Source organism: Peromyscus maniculatus, chromosome 10 (genome assembly GCF_049852395.1).
Source record: "Peromyscus maniculatus bairdii isolate BWxNUB_F1_BW_parent chromosome 10, HU_Pman_BW_mat_3.1, whole genome shotgun sequence".
Classification (NCBI taxonomy): Eukaryota; Metazoa; Chordata; class Mammalia; order Rodentia; family Cricetidae; genus Peromyscus; species Peromyscus maniculatus.
Window position 1 is genome coordinate 67,532,445 of NC_134861.1, and position 20,527 is coordinate 67,552,971.

At 43.6% G+C, this 20,527-nt stretch overlaps 1 protein-coding gene across 1 annotated transcript in view; it reads left to right on the forward strand.

Moving 5' to 3' along the window:
* Positions 1-20,220, forward strand: part of Atp10d (ATPase phospholipid transporting 10D (putative)) — a 91,935-nt gene extending 71,715 nt beyond the window's left edge. The window contains exons 18-23 of the mRNA XM_006979680.4: positions 615-740; positions 3,414-3,614; positions 12,123-12,203; positions 13,311-13,415; positions 17,056-17,243; positions 18,336-20,220. Of these exons, the coding sequence (XP_006979742.1) occupies positions 615-740; positions 3,414-3,614; positions 12,123-12,203; positions 13,311-13,415; positions 17,056-17,243; positions 18,336-18,663 (1,029 nt within the window). The 3' untranslated portion in view covers positions 18,664-20,220. The remainder of the gene's footprint in view (positions 1-614; positions 741-3,413; positions 3,615-12,122; positions 12,204-13,310; positions 13,416-17,055; positions 17,244-18,335) is intronic.
* Positions 20,221-20,527: the final 307 nt, after the last annotated feature.

Consider the following 20,527-nt stretch of genomic DNA (forward strand, 5'->3'; position numbering starts at 1 on the left):
TCTGCTGTGTTCATGTGTTCTGTGTTTGTTTTGTTTTGGTTTGGTTTTTTTTTTTTTTTTTTTTTTGGTTTTTCGAGGCAGGGTTTCTCTGCGTAGCTTTACGCCTTTCCTGGAGCTCACTTGGTAGCCCAGGCTGGCCTCGAACTCACAGAGATCCGCCTGGCTCTGCCTCCCGAGTGCTGGGATTAAAAGCATGCACCACCACCGCCCGGCATGTGTTCTGTTTTTTAAAAGCTTATGTGCATTGTAAGATTGCACTTTGTAGGCATGTGATAGCTTGGTTAAGTTCTCACTAAAAAGAAATCTACTATGATTTGAATACATGACATGAAAAATATAGACAGCTGGGAGGGGAGGGAAAGGAAAGGAGACATGAAAGATTGGGAATGAGGAAGATGTGCCTGTGTCTGTCTCTCTGTATGTGTGTATGTATGTATGTGTGTGTATATAAGGTATAAATGTGTGTATGTATATGCATGTATATATGTATAGTCTCTCTTTTTGGATTTACTTGGGAGGTAAGTAACTGATGGTCAGGCTACACCTGCTAGGCTGTGTGTGTTCTAGCATGTTCCATTGCTCAGGATGGTCTTCTCTCCCTGTTTCCTCTGCAGGCCGTGATGGCCAGTGACTTCGCCATCTCTCGGTTCAGGCATCTCAGCAAGCTCCTTCTTGTGCACGGGCACTGGTGTTACACACGACTCTCCAACATGATTCTCTATTTTTTCTACAAGAATGTGGTATGTACCTGCTGAGGATTTTGCCACCCCATCTCCAATCCAACCTTCTACTCCTGGTGGCCTCAGGGAGGGATGACTGGCTGTGTTCATTAGTACCTGGAGAACAGAACAGGAAAGCTGTTCTCATGACTTCCCAGAGATGATCCGGGAATGTTCGTGTTGAACTGTTGACGACAAATTTTGAGTCCTGCCCATCTGCTGGCACACTCTGCTCCCTGTGCATTTACATTCCAGTAAGGCCTGACTGGTTCATTTAAAATCCGATTTTTGACCTTCTATAAAAAGATAGCGACAAGCAAGATTATGAAACGTTTCAAGTTGTCGGTTGAAAATGAAAAGGTTTGCTTCTGTGGTACTGGGGATGACAAATAAGTAAATAAATGTGTAAATAAATCAAGCTGCTGCTCCTACATAATGGCTCCTGCACTCTATCAAGGAAGGATGCTTGTGTAGCATGCCCAAAGCCCTGTACTAGATTCCCGTCATGCAGAAACTGCCTGTGTGGCAGTGCATGCCTGTGTCTTCACATCCTCAGTAGAGAGGCAGGAGGTTCAGAACACTGAGGTCAGGCTGGGGCGATGGTGCAGTGGGTAAGAGCTGGACAGAGGAGATAACCTGAGTTCAGATCCACAGAACTCACGTTAAAAACCTGGGTTTGCTCATGTGCTCCTGTAACCATAGCGCTGTTGTGGGTGGAGTCGGGGGTCAGTGGGGCTAACTGATTGCCAGCGTAGCTCCAGGACCAGTGAGAGACCCTGTCTCAAAGGAGAGAATGTGATAGAGCAGGATAGGGATGCCCTCCTCTGGTCTCCACTTGCACATAGTGTGTGTATATACACCACAACACACACACACACACACACACACACACACACACACACACACACACACACACACACACATATGCACGCACGAACACACACATGCACAGAGTAAAGGAAGTTTAAGGTCTTCTTTGACTAAAATTGGATGGTTCCTTGGGAAACATGGGGAGGTGGCTGCCCTTGACAGAATTGGAGGCAGCCTGAGCTATAAACCTTGCAATAATACTACTACTACTATTATTAATAATAATAATAACAATAATAATAGCAGTAGCAGTAGTAGTAATCAGAATGCTAAAGTAACTAACAACCCCCTCCTCCAATTTCTTAATATATGTTAGACTCATCACAGGTTGTGGGCACTCCCTAACCTATTTTTGATGGTTAGTCCCAAGGTATTATATAATTTTGATTGTACACAGGATGAAACCAGAGTGTGCAGAGGTTCAGAAAATGACAATCAAACAACAGATGTCCCCTGAAATAAGAAACAAGCCCCAGGACCTCAGTCCAGTGCTCATCCCTTTGTCCTGCTTGAAAGCAAAGGGGTTTTGCTGCACTGGCCACGTTAACGATACAGTGCTGGGGCAAAGACTGACCCCTAGGGTAGCCGCTTCCTCATCTAGGAACCATCTGATTTTAACGTGAGAATCCCATGCTTTGGGAACCTCTCTGTCTCAAGATAATTGGATGTTGGCCATTCTGTTGACATCATTCTACCTAACTACTAAGACATGACTGGGCAGAAAGGTGGGAAAACTAATGTGTGGCATGCCTTCTCTGAGCCAGACACTCGCCTAGTGTGGTGATATACTGTGTACCCTGAGGATCAGACGACAGAGCCAGCCACTAGATTAGACACAGAGCTCAGGCAGTTGAGATCTCATGCCTTTGCTTGGGAAGCACGCATGCCTTTAATCCCAGGGAGTAATATGGCAGGGCAGAGAAAGGTATATAAGGTGTGAGGAAACAGGAACTCACTCTCTTTAGGCTTAGGATTTTGTAGAGAAGAATGAGTGACTGGCTGCTCTTTTTCTCCCGTCTTTCAGCTTTCACCCTGATATCTGGTACTGGGTTTTTTATTAATAAGACCATTTAACATTCAAACAACAATCTTGGTTGTCTTCATCTAGAGCAAAAATATCTACAACTCTACCCCTTATATAGCCAATAAGTAGCTGGGTTGCTTTGTACAAATTTCTTATTCTTTGTGGGTCTCAATGGCTTAGTTTATTCAGCCTGTAATAATGAAGTACCACAGTAATAACAAAGGGAATTTTCAGTAGTCTAGGGGCCAGAGGTCAGAAATCAGGGAGTGGGTGTGATTGGGCTTTGGTAGTGGTCCTTTCTGGCTACATCCTCTCTGGGGAGAGGAAAGCCTTCAGAGGTTCATTTTATATGATTGCTAACCCCATGCACATGGACTCCACCATGATGACCTAATAACCTCACCATCTGACCTCCCCCCTAACACCGTCACACTGGAGGCTAAGATTTGCATGTATGTATTTTGAAGGTCCAAAAAATATTTAGTTCTTCATCTGTAAGATGAGAGCAACAGTACTTCCCAAGTTGTTATGAGGATTAAATGAACTCTTTGTATATTATTCAAATTATTTTGAATAGTGCCAGCACCACATAGTACTGGTGAGAGTATGTGTATAATTTGTTAAGATATTCACTAAAAAGCAAACAAAATTAAAGAACTCCATGACAAGTTGTGTTCTTCATCTGAGGTTGATAAGGCTGAAGAGAGGCTGCAGGCCCAGGACTCAGACTGCAGTGTGGGATGTGTTCTGAGTGTACACTGACATCTCTAAGCTCTGAATGTCTCTCTTCGTGTCCCCAGGCCTATGTGAACCTCCTTTTCTGGTACCAGTTCTTCTGTGGGTTTTCAGGAACCTCTATGACTGACTACTGGGTTCTGATCTTCTTCAACCTCCTCTTCACCTCTGTTCCTCCCATCATTTACGGCGTGTTGGAGAAGGATGTATCCGCGGAGACCCTCCTGCAGCTGCCTGAACTTTACCAGAGTGGTCAGCAATCAGAGGTAAGCGTTCAGGCAGAAACATGTCAGCCGATGCATATCGTGGTGAAAGCCAGCATGTTTCCAGTCAGCCAGGCCCACATATTACAGGATAGTCAGAACTATTTCACATGCCCTCTTGCTTCCAATGCTCCTGACCAGTGGTTCTCAGCCTTTCTAATGCTGGGACCCTTTTATACAGTTCCTCATGTGGTGATCCCCAACCATAGGATTATTTCACGGCAACTTCATAACTGTAATTGTGCTACTGTTATGAATTGTACTGTAAATATCTGCTATACAGGATATCTGATATGCAACCCCTAAAGGGGTCGCAACCCACAGGTTGAGAACCATTGATCTATACTCACATGGCAGATGTTAAGTCAGTGGCCTGTGGTATGAGTGTAAATCTTTAAAAGTTCTTATGTGTTTATCAGGAGAAATTCAGAGTTTGCTACCTTGCTAGCGACAGCTGGCATTTGTTAAACCCCACTTCCCAACCTGTTACAGTACCCAGCAAACGTTCCCTCCTCGTTTATCTTCACACGGACACTTTTTGAGACAGAATCTAGTGTTTTTCCCATTCCAAAATGAGGAATCTGAACCCCAAATGTATTAAGTAAGTTCCCCCAAGTAGGCAGAGTTAATAAATGAGAGAACCAGGATGTGAAACCAGCTCAGTCTGGTCCCCAAGTCCAAGTTATTTCTTCAGTGTCTGGTGTCTCGTGGGACGGAAGTGATCTGAATGGCTCCCACCTCCACGCCACTGATCTCTGGTCCTGGCTCAACACTGGCTCCCCTCCTGCTTCTCCACTTCTGCGGCTCGCTGATCATCTCTTCCCTGGAGGGTTGTGGGTAGCAGGCAGGGTAGCCTATCACCTGCGGTGGCTGTCTAAATATTCTTGGTTTTGATTCATCTTTTGCAAGATTAATAATGCCCAACCTGGTTGTAACAGGAAATTACACATGATGGAAGACGCTGTTCTAAGTGCTTACCATAATCTAATGCCTCAATATCCTGCAAGGGTGGGTCTGCCATTTTCTCTACTTTGTAGGGGATGCAAGTCAAGCACAAGGAGTCTGCTCTTGGTGCTGAGCTAGTGAGTTAATCCTAACATCCAGGCCCAAGGGGTGTGCCTTTGTGCTATGCAGCAGAAAGAGCTCTCATGGTCCCTTTAGTCCTTGGGCTTCCCACTGTGGTGTTTAGGCCAGAATGTAAAGCGTTATTGTAGGAGCGTTGTGAGCTCCCAACAAAAGAAGACAAGAAGCCTTAGACACCTATGTATAGGCAACGCTGAGCACCCCGGGTGGTCACATGTTCCAGTACAGAGAATGCTGGTGTTAGAGCTCTCACATTTGTAATGGACAAAGAAAAGAAGGAAGAGGGGGAAGGGGAAAGAAAGAAGACAGGAAAAAAAGGAACAGAAGAAAAGAAACAGCTCAGGATAACCTAAAGAAAAAGAGAAACGTATGAACACACACAGCTACAAAATCCAGGGCAATGGGAGCAGCGTCTTTTCCTCTAAGAAATTATGGATGTCTGACTTTGATGTTTTAAGCCTAGAGCTTGTCATTCACCTTCTCTGGTGCTTATCACCAAAGCTAGGAATGTCTTCTTCTTGTTGCTCAGTTCTGGGAGGTATGTCATTCCCCGGACTGTAGCTGAAGCAAATGGGTGGGTTCTCTATGGAAGTACCGGGCAGAGCAGAGGGCGATTAGCCATCAAAAATCTGTGTGCTGGTCCCCAAGGGCTGCCTTGAAGCCACTGGCACAGATCATCTTGGGATGGGAATAATGGCGTGTTTACATTCTGAGTCGCTGCTGTGTGACCTTGTTAAGTTCCTTACCTTGCCCGTGTCTCAGTTTGTTTACCTTCTGGAAATGCTGCAGGACTAAGGAAGATAACACATGGAACAATTCCAGCCGCATTAAGAACTCAGTATTGCCGGGCGGTGGTGGCGCACGCCTTTAATCCCAGCACTCAGGAGGCAGAGCCAGGCAAATCTCTGTGAGTTCGAGGCCAGCCTGGGCTACCAAGTGAGTTCCAGGAAAGGCACAAAGCTACACAGAGAAACCCTGCCTCGAAAAACCAAAAAAAAAAAAAAAAGAACTCAGTATTTTTATTTTGAACAATCGGTCTGGAAACAGAAATTTGATGAAAGAGATTTTAATTGATGCCTTTCTTAAACTTTATTTTGACTTGAAGAGCATGTCTGAGTAGGTGGATGACTCAGTGTCCACACCTAACAGGACAGTCAACAAAGTGGAGTCACATGTTCAGCCTGCAGGAGAAAGAGGTCCACATAAGTCTTTACTAGCACACAGTCCACTCCAACCAAACAACTACGTGAACTTCCCTAAAGCTGTCCAGTCTGCCTTTAGTTCAAGTCCAGATGCTGGACTGTATGGTAGGAGCCACTGAACACAGTCCTGCACCCCAGGCCCCAGCTAAGTCACGTGTCCTCTGGGAAAGGAGTGGAGAGGAGGCTTTTGGTGAAAAGGGTCACAGGCTTTTCATAGACTACTTTTGCATAGACTACTTCAGTCTTGTTCTGGGGAGAACTGAACTCATTGCTTCCAGCCCTTGAATCCTGCGGTCGTTTCTTTGTGTACAGTGTTCTGTAAGCTAACCAGTTTGATGAAGCATAATCTCCTGGGCAGAGTCCCAGCACAGGCACATGAGAAAAAAAAAAGTGGTACCATTGAATTTCCCTTCCAGGATCTGTTCTTTCTTTGGACCTGACCTCCAAGGAAGTTCTGTGTTTTATGTGGGTCATGTCGTGGCATTCTACAGCTCCCTTCAGAATCTCTCTCTTCCAAAAGCTATGAATGTGGAGGCACAGTCAGAGTATTCCTTTCCCAACATCTGTCACTGTTCTCCACCACTCATCCCCCACATGGTCTTCATTTCTGGTTTTGCTTCATGTTTGAATTTTTCCTTTAGTTTTATGAGATTCTGTAGGTTAGCCCTCAGCCTCCCATTTATCTTCTTCATCTTTCCACTCTGTACTTCTGGAAGTCATCTTCTTCATGTGGCTTCATTGTGGGTTTGTTGGTCAAGCCCAGAAGTGTGAAGTGTTTTAACTTATTTTCAAGTCACTCTGGTCCAATGACGTTTTTGGGTGTCCCTTTGTCTCAGAAATATTTTCTTCTGCTGTTGTCCCATGCTGCTGCTGGGATTTTATGAACACTTGGATGAAGAAAGACACTGACTATCCCCATCATTTTCAGTAAAGAAATAGTAAAAGAAGATGTAGGGGACTATAAGCTGGAAGCAAAGTCATTGTTTGATTTTGCAGAGGACAAAGACGGAAAGAGAACTATATTATATAAAGGTTCAAAGTGTAGTCCTTTGAAAACAGGAGAATGTATATGAGTCATGGGCATATTAATAAAGCTTTATTCTTAGGGGAGAGTAAGATTTCCCAAGGACATTTCTGTCTCTGTTTATATTTGAGAAAAAAGACCAAGAAGGGCATGCTAAGAAAAGACACTATCAGGACTATGATATTTGTAATTCCTTTCTTGCCTGTGCTCACTTGTGAAAGAAGCCATGGTCTTCCTTTCTACCACTGAGTCTGGAAGACTCATCAAATCCATCTGAACACACGCCACCGTCCGATCAGGGTTGACGATGGCATGAGAACCCATTTTCGGTTGTTTGGCTGCTCTCTCTCTCTCTCTCTCTCTCTCTCTCTCTCTCTCTCTCTCTCTCTCTCTCTCCTGGTCTTCCTCTTTCTTCAAACTTTGGATAGAAAACAGGGACATTATTAATAAAGAACAGTGAATTAACCTAATAAATAGTTCTTGAGTACCTGCTTTGTGCGAAGCATTGTTTTAATCACTTGAATACAAGGGCCAGAATTCTACTCTGAACCTTGCAATCAGTTTTGAGAACCAAAATATGCTTAGCAGCTTTCCTGATAGGAGAGACTGTCTATGATGCCATGCTGGTAAATGACAAGGTGGACATATCTTGACATTAGTCAGATGTGTCTCTGTGAGGAGAGGGTATTCCAGATTTAGAAAATTAGAAGCAGTCATGTGAGAGGCCTAAGAAAGAACTCCCAGTAGGGACAGTAGGGAGGATGGCCTGGAGAAAATGAATAGATTTGTCTGTTTCCATGCTGTGGGATGAAAATGAAAACATAACCAGTGGGAAGATTGAGTTGGACCTGATATGTCATGGATATATCTTCAATTATATTGGAGATGCAGTAGGACTCATTGGAGTGACTGAAATGAGGCAATTTGATCAATTAGGAAGATGTCATGAGCTAACATATTTTTGGAAAAATCTAGTGGCTGGTACTGTGTACTGGATATATATATATATATATATATATATATATATATATATATATATACACACACACACACACACACACACACACACACACACACGCGCACGCACATATATACATATATAAATGCACACATATACATGTATAATTTTTATTTATTCTTTGAAAACTCTGTACATTTATGCAATGTATTTTTATCATATCCTCCCATCACTACTTAAACTTCTTCCATTGCTCCCACCTGGTTTCCCACCTAACTCCATGTTTTCCGTCTTTCTGTTGTTATTGGTAATCCCAGTCCAATTAGTACTGCCCATACACACATGGGTATGATGCTATCCATTAGTGTCTCTGTCCTCAAAGTAGAGTGACTTCCTCAGCAGCATCTACTTTCCATAGCTCCTCTACTAGGCGTGGAGCCTCAGGGACCCCTCCCCCATCTGTTGTGGAATTTTGATGGTCTTGATATTATGGATATAATTACAGTTGCTGTGGGGAGATGCATCCAACAGCCCTGTCGTATCCAAAAGCCAGCATTTCCTAGCTCTCCTCATTCACCAGCTCTTACATTCATTCTACTCAATCTTCTTAGATGTTCCCTAAGCCCTAGATGAGGGGAGGTTGGTGTAGATAATTCATCCATAGCTGAGCACTCAGAGTTACATACAAATTGGCAATTAGAGCAGTGAAGATTTTCTGCATTCACTCTTAACACTGCCTCTGACCAAAATTGAGAGCAGCACACATTTGTAGATATCAACATAAACATTTAGAATGCAGTCTGACAGCATGGATATTTAATGTAACAACAGTAGATTCCCAGCTAGAGCCTATGATCTCCCAGGTTTATTGTACCAAGCATGAAATAGCTCCTCTGGAGCATACAGACAGCCAGTCAGAAAGTGGTTGGCTATCCCCAAAACTGTCATGACACTGTTGAATCAGTGAATACTTTGTTAGTATGTGTGGGAGCCCGTTCTGGGGTTCCTCGTGGCTTTACCCAGCAGGTCCGAATAGAGGATGATCAGGACCACGGGCCTGAGTGCAGGTGTCTGAGATGGCCTGCACTTGGCTGTGCTGGGGGAGGAGGTCTTTTGCTCCACCCCTTGGCGTCTCTATAAAAACCCTGGACCAGAGACAGTCGGGGCCCGTTGGAATAGGTTCCAGGCCCTCTCGAGGCTATCCTTTATTTTCTATCTGTTTATCTCCGCAACATTCTCCGCTATAAATCCTTCTATCTAATATTTCCTGCTGCTTGCACTCAAGAAAACTCTGGGAAGCTGTGGGGGTGGTGGGTAAACGCCCCACAAGTATGCAGCTTGATATTGTGGCATGTCCTCTCCCATGCTGGCTGAGATCATTGATTTATTTCCCCTGCCTCCCCCGCCTCCACCCTCCACCCCCCATCTCCCCTACCCCCCACCCCCGCACACGCCAGAAGCCTGCATAGCATCTTCTGGCACTGTGTAAGATAGCCAGTAAAGAGAAGGTTTCCTGGTCAGTTGAGGTTGGTTTATTTATGCCTTGTAGCCAAAGTGAGTGGTGTCTTCAGCAACAGGCTCTTACCGTCTAATTATGGTGACAACCGAGAGAGCAATGGCGGTAGCCTGTGTTGTGTTGGGGGCCCCTGGAGCTCCTGTGACTAAGAACTCACAGGGAAGTATCCTGTGCCTGGCACTGAGTTTTTCTGTTAGTAAACTATGCCATCTGGGAGCAGCACTGTCTGCCCATGCAGGGTACTTTTGTTCAAATTCCTTTTAAATATGTGTACTTTATTTTTAAATTAGCCTACGAAGTAGTGGATTTCCTTAAGACTTCTTCATCTTCAGTCTTGGTTGAATCACCCTCTACCCCCTATGCTCCCGTGTCCCCACCCCCAACCCCACTTATACCCTTGAACCCAGAGCACGCCCTGTTCTTTCATGGGACCTGTTACACTCTCCTTCTGGTTGTATTTTTTACTTGGGTTACAAGTTCATAGGTTTCCCTGTAGCGTTGTCTTACACCCTTCATTTTGGTCAATCTTTCCCTCACCCTCTCCCCGTCCCCTACTCACTCCATGTTTCAATCTTTCCAGTCCCAGTAGTTTTTATTTTCCCAGCTCCCTTCCTTTAATGTGTCCACTGCTCAATGCCCCTTTCTCATTACCTGGCTTCCTCATGTATTCCAAGTTAATCAGACAAAACGGGAGTCAACACTAGAAACCACATGAGACAGAACATGAGATATTTGTCTTTCTGAACCTGAGTGACCTCACTGAGTATCATTTTTTGAAGTTCCATCCATTTACCTACAAATGTTATGATTTCATTTCTCTGTACAGCTGAGCAGTATTCACTATGGACATGCACCACATTTTCATTATCTATTCATCAGTTGATGAACATCTAGGTTAGTTCTATTTTCTAGCTATTGTGAATTCAGCAGCAATGAACGTGGATTTGCATGTAGTTCTGAAGTATGATGTAAAGTCCATTGGGGTTTTCCCGGGAGTCCTAGAGCTGGGTCATACACTTGTTCTATTTCCAGTTTTTTGAGAAACCAACCTGATTTCTAAAGTGGCTGCACTAATTTACAGTCCAACCAACAGTGTATAAGAATGCCCCTCTCCCCGTATCCATTCCAGCATCTGCTGTCACTTGTGTCCCGGATCATTCCCATTCTGACTAATAGGAAATAGAATCATAAATTGGTCTTAATCTGCATTTCCCTGATGATTTTAGTGCTTGTCCCAAGAACCTTCTGCTAGTTCTGTAGCTCTTTTTTTTTTCTTCACTTTTCTCATTATTATAACCAAATACCTGACAGAGCCTATTAATGAGGAAGGATTTATTTTACCTTACGTTTGTTTGTGACTGGTCATGTCATAAGGGACGGGATGGAGGGAACAATGAGGGTGGGGTACAGATGTACAGAGAGAGTCAAGTCTCGGGGCTTGGGCAGGCAGAAGAAGAGCCGAGCTGGCCTACCTCTGCTAGCCAGGTCTCGATCTTAGATTCCAAAACTTCTCAAAACAGGACCAGTAGCTGGGATCAAGATTGAAAAACATGAGATGATTGGAGGAGATTTTATATTCACATTGTAACACACGGGAAGATTAGTTGAGGGTTACAGAAGAAAGCACAGCAGGCAACTAAGGTGGCTATCCAGTCATTCATAGACAGATCGGATGGTAATGGGGGAGGGAGGAATAGCGTAAGCAGAGAAAAGTGATGGATTTGGATAGGTATTTGAATAGTGCTTTCTGATCAATAGACGTGAAAAGTTACTACGACTAGCTAGCCCTGCTTCAGGTGAAAAGTTACTAGACTAGCTAGCCCTGCTTCAGGTATTTAGTAGATCTGGAAGGACTTTGGGGCGTAGCTCAGTGGCAGAGTACATGTTTTACATGTGTAGCTCATAGCTCAATCAGTCCCAAGCAGAAGCAACACACGCACACACACACACAAAAAAAAAAATACACTCACACTGAGCACACACACTCATGCACACAAACACACACATGTACACACACAAGCACAATACATGTGTGCAGGCACACAAATGCACATATGCACATGCTCATGCTTGTGCCCACATATACACACAACACACACATGCCAGAGTACACACATGTTGATCCATGATAAAATAGATTTTATTTTTTTTAATTTTTTTTTAGATTTTATTTTTTAATTAAAACATAATTACATTTTCCCCTTCCTTTTCCTCCTTCCAACTTCTCCCATTCCCTCTCCCTCTCCTCACAAAATCATGACCTCTTTTCCTTTAGTTGTGATTTTTACATATACACATATATATGTATGTATATGTGTGTGCACACACACATATGCATTTATGTATCTTACCCAAGTCAAAATGGCTAAGAGCAAGAAAACAGCTGACAACCAATGCTGGAGAGGATTCGAGATAAAAAAGGAAGCTCCAGCCACTGTTTATGGGATTGCAAACTGCTCCAGCCCTTGTGGAAATCAGTGTGGAAGACTCTCAAAAAGCTAAAAATAAAGTTAGATTTAAAAAAAAAAAATGGATCAAGTACATTGAATAACATTTCCTTTGGTTTGTTACTTTTCCCGCCACACCCGACAGTGAACTTGTCTTAGCTCACAGCCTGCATTCTTCTACCAGGCCTTATGAAATAGAGAATGAAGGACCAGAGGATGGTCATTTTGCTCTGACCCTTGTTAATTTTGCTCTCTCTCTCCAATCTGTGTTTCATTTCCAGGCGTACTTACCCCTCACCTTCTGGATCACCTTGTTGGACGCCTTCTATCAAAGTCTGGTCTGCTTCTTCGTGCCTTACTTTGTAAGTCTTCGTTTGCTCCTGTGTTTGCCCCTAATGGCTCAATGGTGCTTCTGTGTACTTTGCTTCCAGTCGGCTGTCAGCTGACTGATGGTAACCCCTCACGATATGTTACGCAATGGATTCAATTAAGTACCTAGTTGATTTCTCTCGGGTCTCTTATTAACTCTAAGCTGTCCGTTAATTTTTGTCAGTGGCTTAAATAAAATTTAAGTTCTGGCCATTTATAAATGCATTAGCCAAAAATCATCGAGCAATATCAGAAATAGAAGAGCTTCTATTAGTGAGTATTGGGCTAATTCTATCAGGCTAAGACTCAGAGTTTTAAATTTAAGTGCCTGTAAGAAATATTTTCAGAACTGAATAAAAACCATATTTTACAGATGAGTTAAGAAGAAACGAACTAAGCAAAGAATGAATAAAAGTTCATTCATTTTAAAAGTTTAGCTGGCACCGAGCATGTTAGAGCTGCGCAGCTGTCTACACCTCGTTCCAGAAAGAAACGTGTGTGATCACAGAGTAAGCTGACAGCATTGAGGGTAAAAATGATGATCCTCACTAGGCTGGCAGTTTCTGCGCAGTGTTCAAATGAAATTACTTGAATTAGCTCCCTTGAGTATTCTCGCTATATTGCTCTGCCAGAGGAATTTATACACAGCAACTGGACGTTCATTCAGAAAAGGAGACTGAGAGAACAGAGAATTGAGAACTGGCAATTCTCAAGGACTTCATGATGCTTAGGAGAGAGGGAGGGGATATTTACCTACAAGTGTAAGTTTAGGATAGTCACAGCTGTTGCTGCAGTGATTTCTGAAGTGGAACGTATTTGATGTGTTTGTGTGCCTTTAGGAGCTGAACTATGAACAAAAGAGATCAATGATGATTCAGAATGAAGAGAATTCCACCTAAAAGTTCAAAACGTAGATAGATAGCCTATCTGGGAGAGTCGGTCTCTTCCCTGAGAATGTTCATTTTTCCTAAGTGACCGGTTAGTTGATTGAACTGTTGTAGAGGATCGTCAAGCCACATTTGAGCTATAGATAAAATGGTGTTACACCACCAAGTGTGTGCCGTTCCTCACACTCAGCACCTGTTGTTCTCTTCTTGTAGACCTACCAGGGCTCTGACATTGACATCTTTACATTTGGGAATCCCCTGAACACAGCGGCTCTGTTCATCATTCTCCTCCATCTAGTGATCGAAAGCAAGAGTTTGGTGAGTGATTTCCTTCTGCCTGGGTGTGTCTTCTGTTGGCCGCGGGCCTGCCAAGCCCTCTGCGGCTGTAAGCTCGGTGCTGATAACTGTAATGGCACTATAGAGAAAGGGTCATTCAGCGCAAAGTGGAGGGTCACTGGGTGCCATGATGCCAAGTCCAGAGAAAGTGAGAAGTACCTATGTGTGGCTTTGTTTCTGTGGCCGGTGGGTACTTCATAGAGGTGTGGGTCCGTGGATGGATAGGAAAACACCAACTGTACTCAGTAGTTTTTAGACCAAGCTGATGGCTTTGCCCTAAAGTCCACGACATTCTGTGCCATAACCTCACTCTGTTAACTTTAGTAAATGAGAACATTATGCCCTGTGGTCATACAAAATATTTTTTGTTTCTTTGGGCAAAGATCCTTTATATTTTCTTATGCTTAGGATGAATTTGAAAACCCTAATAAAGCTCATCAGACCTCACACAGTGAGACTCTTGTGTGTGTGTGTGTGTGTGTGTGTGTGTGTGTGTGTGTGTGTGTGTGTGTGTGTGTTTGAGACAGGGTTTCTCTGTGTAGTTGTGGTGCCTGTCCTGGATCTTGCTCTGTAGACCAGGCTGGCCTTGAACTCACAGAGATCCTCCTGCCTCTGCCTCCCGAGTGCTGGGATTAAAGGCGTGGGCCACCACTGCCTGGCACAATAAGACTCTGAACCTCTGCCTGACTTCATTTCCTTCCTCAAGGGCTGGTACCACATTTTCCCTCTTTCAGCTTCTCAGATGCGTTGAGCTCATTATCACATGAGAACCTCGCTACTTCCTGTTACCTATCAGTGAAGATACTTATGTTCGTGAATTTTTACCAACTTCAAAATATTACTTTAAATCATTGTGTACATTAGCAAGCACTCTTTTCCTCTAGAACCTTCCCTGTATCACCTGGTATCTCATTTTATTCTCTTGCTTTGGTTTGTAAGCTTAAAAATAATTTATAGTTATTCATTTAATTATGGGATTATCTGGTTCATGTTTATCTTCTGCATCAAACTATAGTCTGTGTGAGTCCAGGGTTTGTGCCTCTTTTGTTCACCATGTAAACCACTGTGAGAGATAAGACTGATTCAGAATAAGTGTTCAAAAAAACCCACGTCAGTGAGTAGGTAGACACCTGACCACTTCAGGAGTATACTTATCATCAGGGTAAGTAAATGGATTTCAAACAGGAAGTCACTGAACGAAGTTATGGTGAAAAACATACAATGCTATATTATCAAATTATTTATAACAAGTCATAAAGTGGGACCAAATATCTATTATTGGCATAACTTGCTTTGCTTATGCATAATGACCTATAACCAAATCTTCTAAGCCCCAAATGTGATTAAAATGTTAATATATGCAAAGACCAGATTAGCTCAAGGAAAACTATGCTTGCTTTCCTTTGAGCAACTGTTGAACTTTTACACAATTGTTAGAAATACTTTTGGTTCTACCCAAAAACATGCCACAGCCTTGTGGTTTGTATGATCCAGGGGAACTGACATACAGTTGGGGTTCCCTGAGGAAAGAAACAACAGTCCATTCTGGAGAACCTAAGCAAGTAGAAATGTTCTGAAAATTACATTGGGGAACCATGGTCCAACAAACAAAATCCCAAGGAGTCAGTGGAGGGCCAGAGAGGAGAAACTAACAGATGTGCTTGTCAGGATACACAGCGGTCTGAACCTACTGCATGCATTCTCTCATGCTCTTGCCTCACGCTACAGTCCTAGTTGCTGGGGATGAGATCCCGCCTCCCTGGCTTCTGTGACAGGCTCTTGAGTGGGAGGTCTATGTTGCCAGCGCTATGCTCGGTGTGGAGCGTTCTCACCAAGAAGGAGAGTGAAAGCTAAATATGCAGTAGTGTCCCCACAGAAGTGCAGCTCACAGAAGTGTCCCTCCTCTGGGGGATGTGCTCCAGAGCTCAGGGACTCTGCAGTCCCTTTTTAAGAAAGTCAGCCTCTTTGAATGCCTGAAACATGTGTCCTTCACACTGCTCACTGTGTTGGGGTCACCTCCCACTGCCTGGGCAGTTTTACCCAGTGTTCTCCACATCCACTTCCTTGTGCCAACTCCTTTACAACTGTGGGCTGTGACGTCACCGTCTCACTTGCAAAATCACATAATAAGAGGGGGGAAAACTAGACTAGTGCTTAAATAGAGCATGTGAGAAGAAAAACATGAAAGGAAAGAAGGAAGGAGAGACAGAGGGAGGGAGGAGAGACAGGGAGAGAGGGAGGGAGGGTTGGAAGGACCCATTGTTCTGGGGCATGCCATTTTTTATTTTATTTTATTTTTTTTTATTTTACAATACTATTCAGTTCTACATAATAGCCACAGATTCCCTTGTTCTCTCCCTTCCTGCCCCCCTCCCCTTCTCCCCAGCCCACCCCCCATTCCCACCTCCTCCAGATCAAGGTCTCCCCCGAGGACTGGGATTGACCTGATAGACTCAGTCCAGGCAGGTCCAGTCCCCTCCTCCCAGATTGAGCCAAACGTCCCTGCATAAGTCCCAGGTTTCAAACAGCTAACTCATGCAACGAGCCCAGGACCTGGTACCACTGCCTAGATGCCTCCCAAACAGATCAAGCCAATCGACTGTCTCACCTATTCAGAGGGCCTGATCCAGTTGGGGGCCCCTCAGCCTTTGGTTCATAGTTCATGTGTTTCCATTCGTTTGGCTATTTGTCCCTGTGCTTTATCCAAACTTGGTTTCAACAATTCTCGCTCATATAAACCCTCCTCTTTCTCACTAATTAGACTCCCAGCGCTCCACCGGGGGCCTAGCCGTGGATGTCTGCATCCAGATTCCTCATTTTTAATCAAGGAGTTAGCAACATCTTCTGAGCAGCTTCTACATTTTATAAAATCTGAGCAATCTTTGTGACTCCTGTGAAGATGTCTACTGTGGGGAAATATTTTGCATACTTAGAAATAAAGTAAGGGTGAATTGGACCTTATTTGAAAATTGCAGTCCTAGAAAAGAGATTTATAAAGATGGTGTTTCCCAAAGAAGGAAAGCCCAAGCCCATGGCAGCAATAGCATGTACCCTGCTGGCTATGATGCATGTTGCACCAAGTAACATGGAAGAAGGCCCAGCAACTCTTACAAGCTTCTACCCTAAGAGGTCTAAGCATCCCTCCCATTCATTGAACTTTGTTTCCGTGAAAGGGAGTAGAGAGCTGAAAGCCACTTGAATGCTGACTAGGGGAAAATAAGAGGATGGGTAAGCAAATGTGGTAGCTACTGGGTATGTGAATGGCTAAAGTTTTGAAGATTACTGAATAAAGGTGATTTCATAATCAAGTCAACGAGTGACTATATAAAAAAATGGAAAAGGAAATCCAAACACCTCCTGGTACATGGACAGTACAAACTGAACCAGTCAACAGAATCGCCCATTGGCTTTTGATTTAATTTTGTAGAATTCACACAGTGGCATGAGCCACTCATCAATGACACTCTTCCCTTTTGCCCTTGGTGTCATGTGTCTTGCAAGGTAAGGTCTGTAAAATGGGCCACTCAGAGCTCATTGTACTGTTTCTTTAATGGAGCAAGTTTTCCCAGATTGCAGTGCGCCACCAGTGAGCATTCGTCTTCTGGCCCTTCTTGTCTTACAGACATGGATCCACATGCTGGTCATGGTTGGGAGCATCTTGTCGTACTTTTTCTTTGCCTTGGCTTTTGGAGGCTTGTGTGTGGCTTGCAACCCACCCTCCAACCCCTACTGGATCATGCAGAAGCACATGCTGGATCCAGTGTTCTACTTAGTCTGTGTCCTTACAACCTGCATAGCTCTTCTGCCCAGGTATGTATGTCATTTGTTTTCTCAAGAGAGTAAGTACATGGAATCACAGGCTTCATCCTAAGAATGAATGGCAGACCGCCCTGCTCAGTGGTGAGGAAGCCAGCCTACATGCTAGCTACAGTATTGGCTTCAATTGTCCCATAGAACAGGACTAGATTAAGCACATGAAGACATCTGTCGTTGAGAAGTCCAATCCGATTGACAGTTCACAGGAAGAAAGAAACTTTGCCTCATGGGCTTGCTTATCCAAGGATCTATCGTGCCCTATCATTTTCTCTGCTGTCCCCTGAGCCCTGGCTTTGGTCTGCTACTATAGAATACCCAAACTAGGTAACTCCCAAACAGAAATGTACTAACTCAGAGATTGGGAAGTCCCACGTCAAGGAACCAGCAGGTTTGGTGATTGTCATTCGAGGATGAAACCTTAAAGCTTCATCCACATATGGCAAAGGCGGAGGAGCAAACCCCACGTAGCCTTCACACTTCCTAAAGGCTCTCCTGTTATATTGTTAGAGTGCACATCATCTATCTATCTCATGCCAAAAGAAGCTTCCGGTGGGCAAGGGTTATGGATCTACTAACAGGCGCCATCTTCACTTACACAGAAGAACCTTCTCTGCTTCAAATGCTTCCCCCTACAAAACTCATGTTGAAATTTATTGTCATTTTAACAATAGAAGAGGAGAACCTTTATGCTTATTTGGCAAGCAGAGAGAGTACTTATTTGCTGAGTGCCCTACAAATATTAATTTATTAAATATTTTTAATTGTTGAATTTTAAAGTCATAGTCTTGCACAGCAGCCCAAGCTGACCTGGAACTCACTGTCAGGCTTAAGCTGGCTTTGAACTCATGGCTATCCCTCTAATTTAACCTTCCAAGTGTTGGAATTATACAGGCTCACCCCCGACACACACCAGGTTTAATATTATTTTAATCTTCATTTTATAGCGTAACTTCCCTTCCTCTATCTCAGAAGCCAAGTGCCTCCCAGACTCTTTTACTTTTTTTTTTTTAAGCTGGTTAATATTTCCAATGGTTCCCATGATGCATTGGAAGTGAACTTAACTCTGTGGTGGTCTTTGTAACCTAGGTTTCTATATCGAGTTCTTCAGGGATCCGTGTTTCCATCTCCAGTTCTGAGAGCCAAGTGCTTTGACAGACTAGCTCCAGAGGAGAGAGCAGAAGCTCTCAAGAAGTGGAGAGGGACTGCCAAGATCAATCAAGTGGCGTCTCCGTATGCCCGCCAATCAGCTGCTGGGTCAGGAGGACCCATGACTGGTCCTTCTGCTGCCCTTGCAATGAAGTCAACAACAGCGTGTGCGGTTGAGCAAGAAAACTTATCTACATGTGAGACTGTGCTAGACCTCGGCTGCTCTGAACTGGGAGCCACGAAGATGCCTGAACCTTCAACATGTTAAACACACAGGATACCCTGCTTAGCCCTGTAGGAAATCTTTCCAATTTGGAAGGATTCAGAAGAGGTGTCTCTCAAAAGTGAGGCTCACTTGCGTTTCTGTACAAGGGATATCAGCCTTTTGCTAGGCATGGAAAAACCAACACCATGTCTGCAGTTGTATACCTGTGTGCACATTTGTGAACAAGGGATAGTGTTTGATCTTAGCAGAGTTCAGGGAAATGGAATATTTAATTCAGGATCATATGTTGTTTTATGAGACTAAAGGAATTTTAATTGTCTTATAAATGCAAACATTATCAAAAGATAATTATCATTTGAAATATTTATTTTATAGGTAAGTCTCATGCATTTGGAAAATACTTTGAGTGAGATACAACCTGAATTTTCTTTAAGAGAAAAAAAAGTACTTTTAAAACTGGTTCATTATAGCCAGACAATGGCTCACACCTTTAATCTCAGCACTTGGGAGGGAGAGGCAGGTAGATCTCTGAGTTCAAGGCGAGCCTGGTCTACAAATCGAGCTCCAGGACTGCCAAGGCTATTAAACAGAGAAACCCTGTCTCAAAAAACCAAAACCAAAACCAACCAAACAAACAAACAAACAAAAAAACCTGCTTTATTAGGAAAACTTAATTTAAAGACAAATCCCTAAGAACCGTTTGTTTCCCGGTTCAGTGAAGAAGCCTTTGGTCCCTGACTGCAGGTGTTTAGCATCCCCCTGTTTCAGCACTGTGCTGAAGTAGAGCCTTTGCAGGAAAGGGAGAGAAGAGAGCTAGTGTTTCCAACAGCACCAGGCTGACTCCTGCTCTGTCCACTGTTATGAGACGACACACGAGCTCCCCATGTGCAGGTGTTGTCAATCAGAAAACAGACAACTAGGTCATGAAACGCAATCAGCTGAGCCTAGAGACTGAGCAACCCCTGAGTTCCAACACTGACGATACCCACACCACCATGAGACAATCATCTTCAAAACAGTCCTCCAGAGACCATTTGAGAGTCCCTAGTCATAACAGTGCTCAACTGCCTGTCTGCATTTGTAGCCTCTACAGAATGACATCTGGGTTGAGACTGATACAGGTTATGCTCAGTGGGACTCCCAAGCTCTTAGAAAAAAATAACATATTTAAGGGTAGCAATGTCTGTAGCAAGTTTTCTGCTGTGACACATCGTGAACTGGACGCTGGCTTCATTTAGTGCCTAGGAGCTAGTTTACACCAGGCGAGTCAGTTGGCTACTGTGAGGTCATGTATTCTCGTTGAAGTCTTTCAAAATTTCTGTATTCGCCTGAAAGCTGTCACCTACCCGTCATGTGGAACTGCCTTCATGGCTCTCTATGCTAAAAGTCAGTATCTACAGCAAAGTCTTATCAACTGTTATTCTCAGGGCCTAACCGTTGCCTGCTTGTACTGTCCTAGTCACTTTCTGTACCTTCCTGTTGTTGTTAAATGTCTTTTTATATAGACTCATTTTTGGAAGTATGACAATATCATGTGGCTAAAGGAAGTGGCCTTCTGCTTCCCTAAGATTTTTTTTAAATAAATTATTTAATGAATAATATTCACTGAAAGCTGTCATCACTACCTTGCCTCCTCCCCTCCTCCCTGAATGTGGGTATAATTGGTGTCAGAGCTGAGAAGGAGGACGCTAAGGCATGCCTTTGCCAGGATGCTGTTTGGACCTCTTCGTTTATGGGGGGGAAAATCATATCATTCATTCATCGTCACTATAACAACTGGAGTTCCTTGCTTTGAGATCACCATTCCTGAAATAAACGTTAAAGACATGCATATAAAAGGCTTTAAAGCATGGAAAGGTTAAAGGGATATACCAAAAAGGAGTGGAAGAAGGTCGTTTCCAAGATA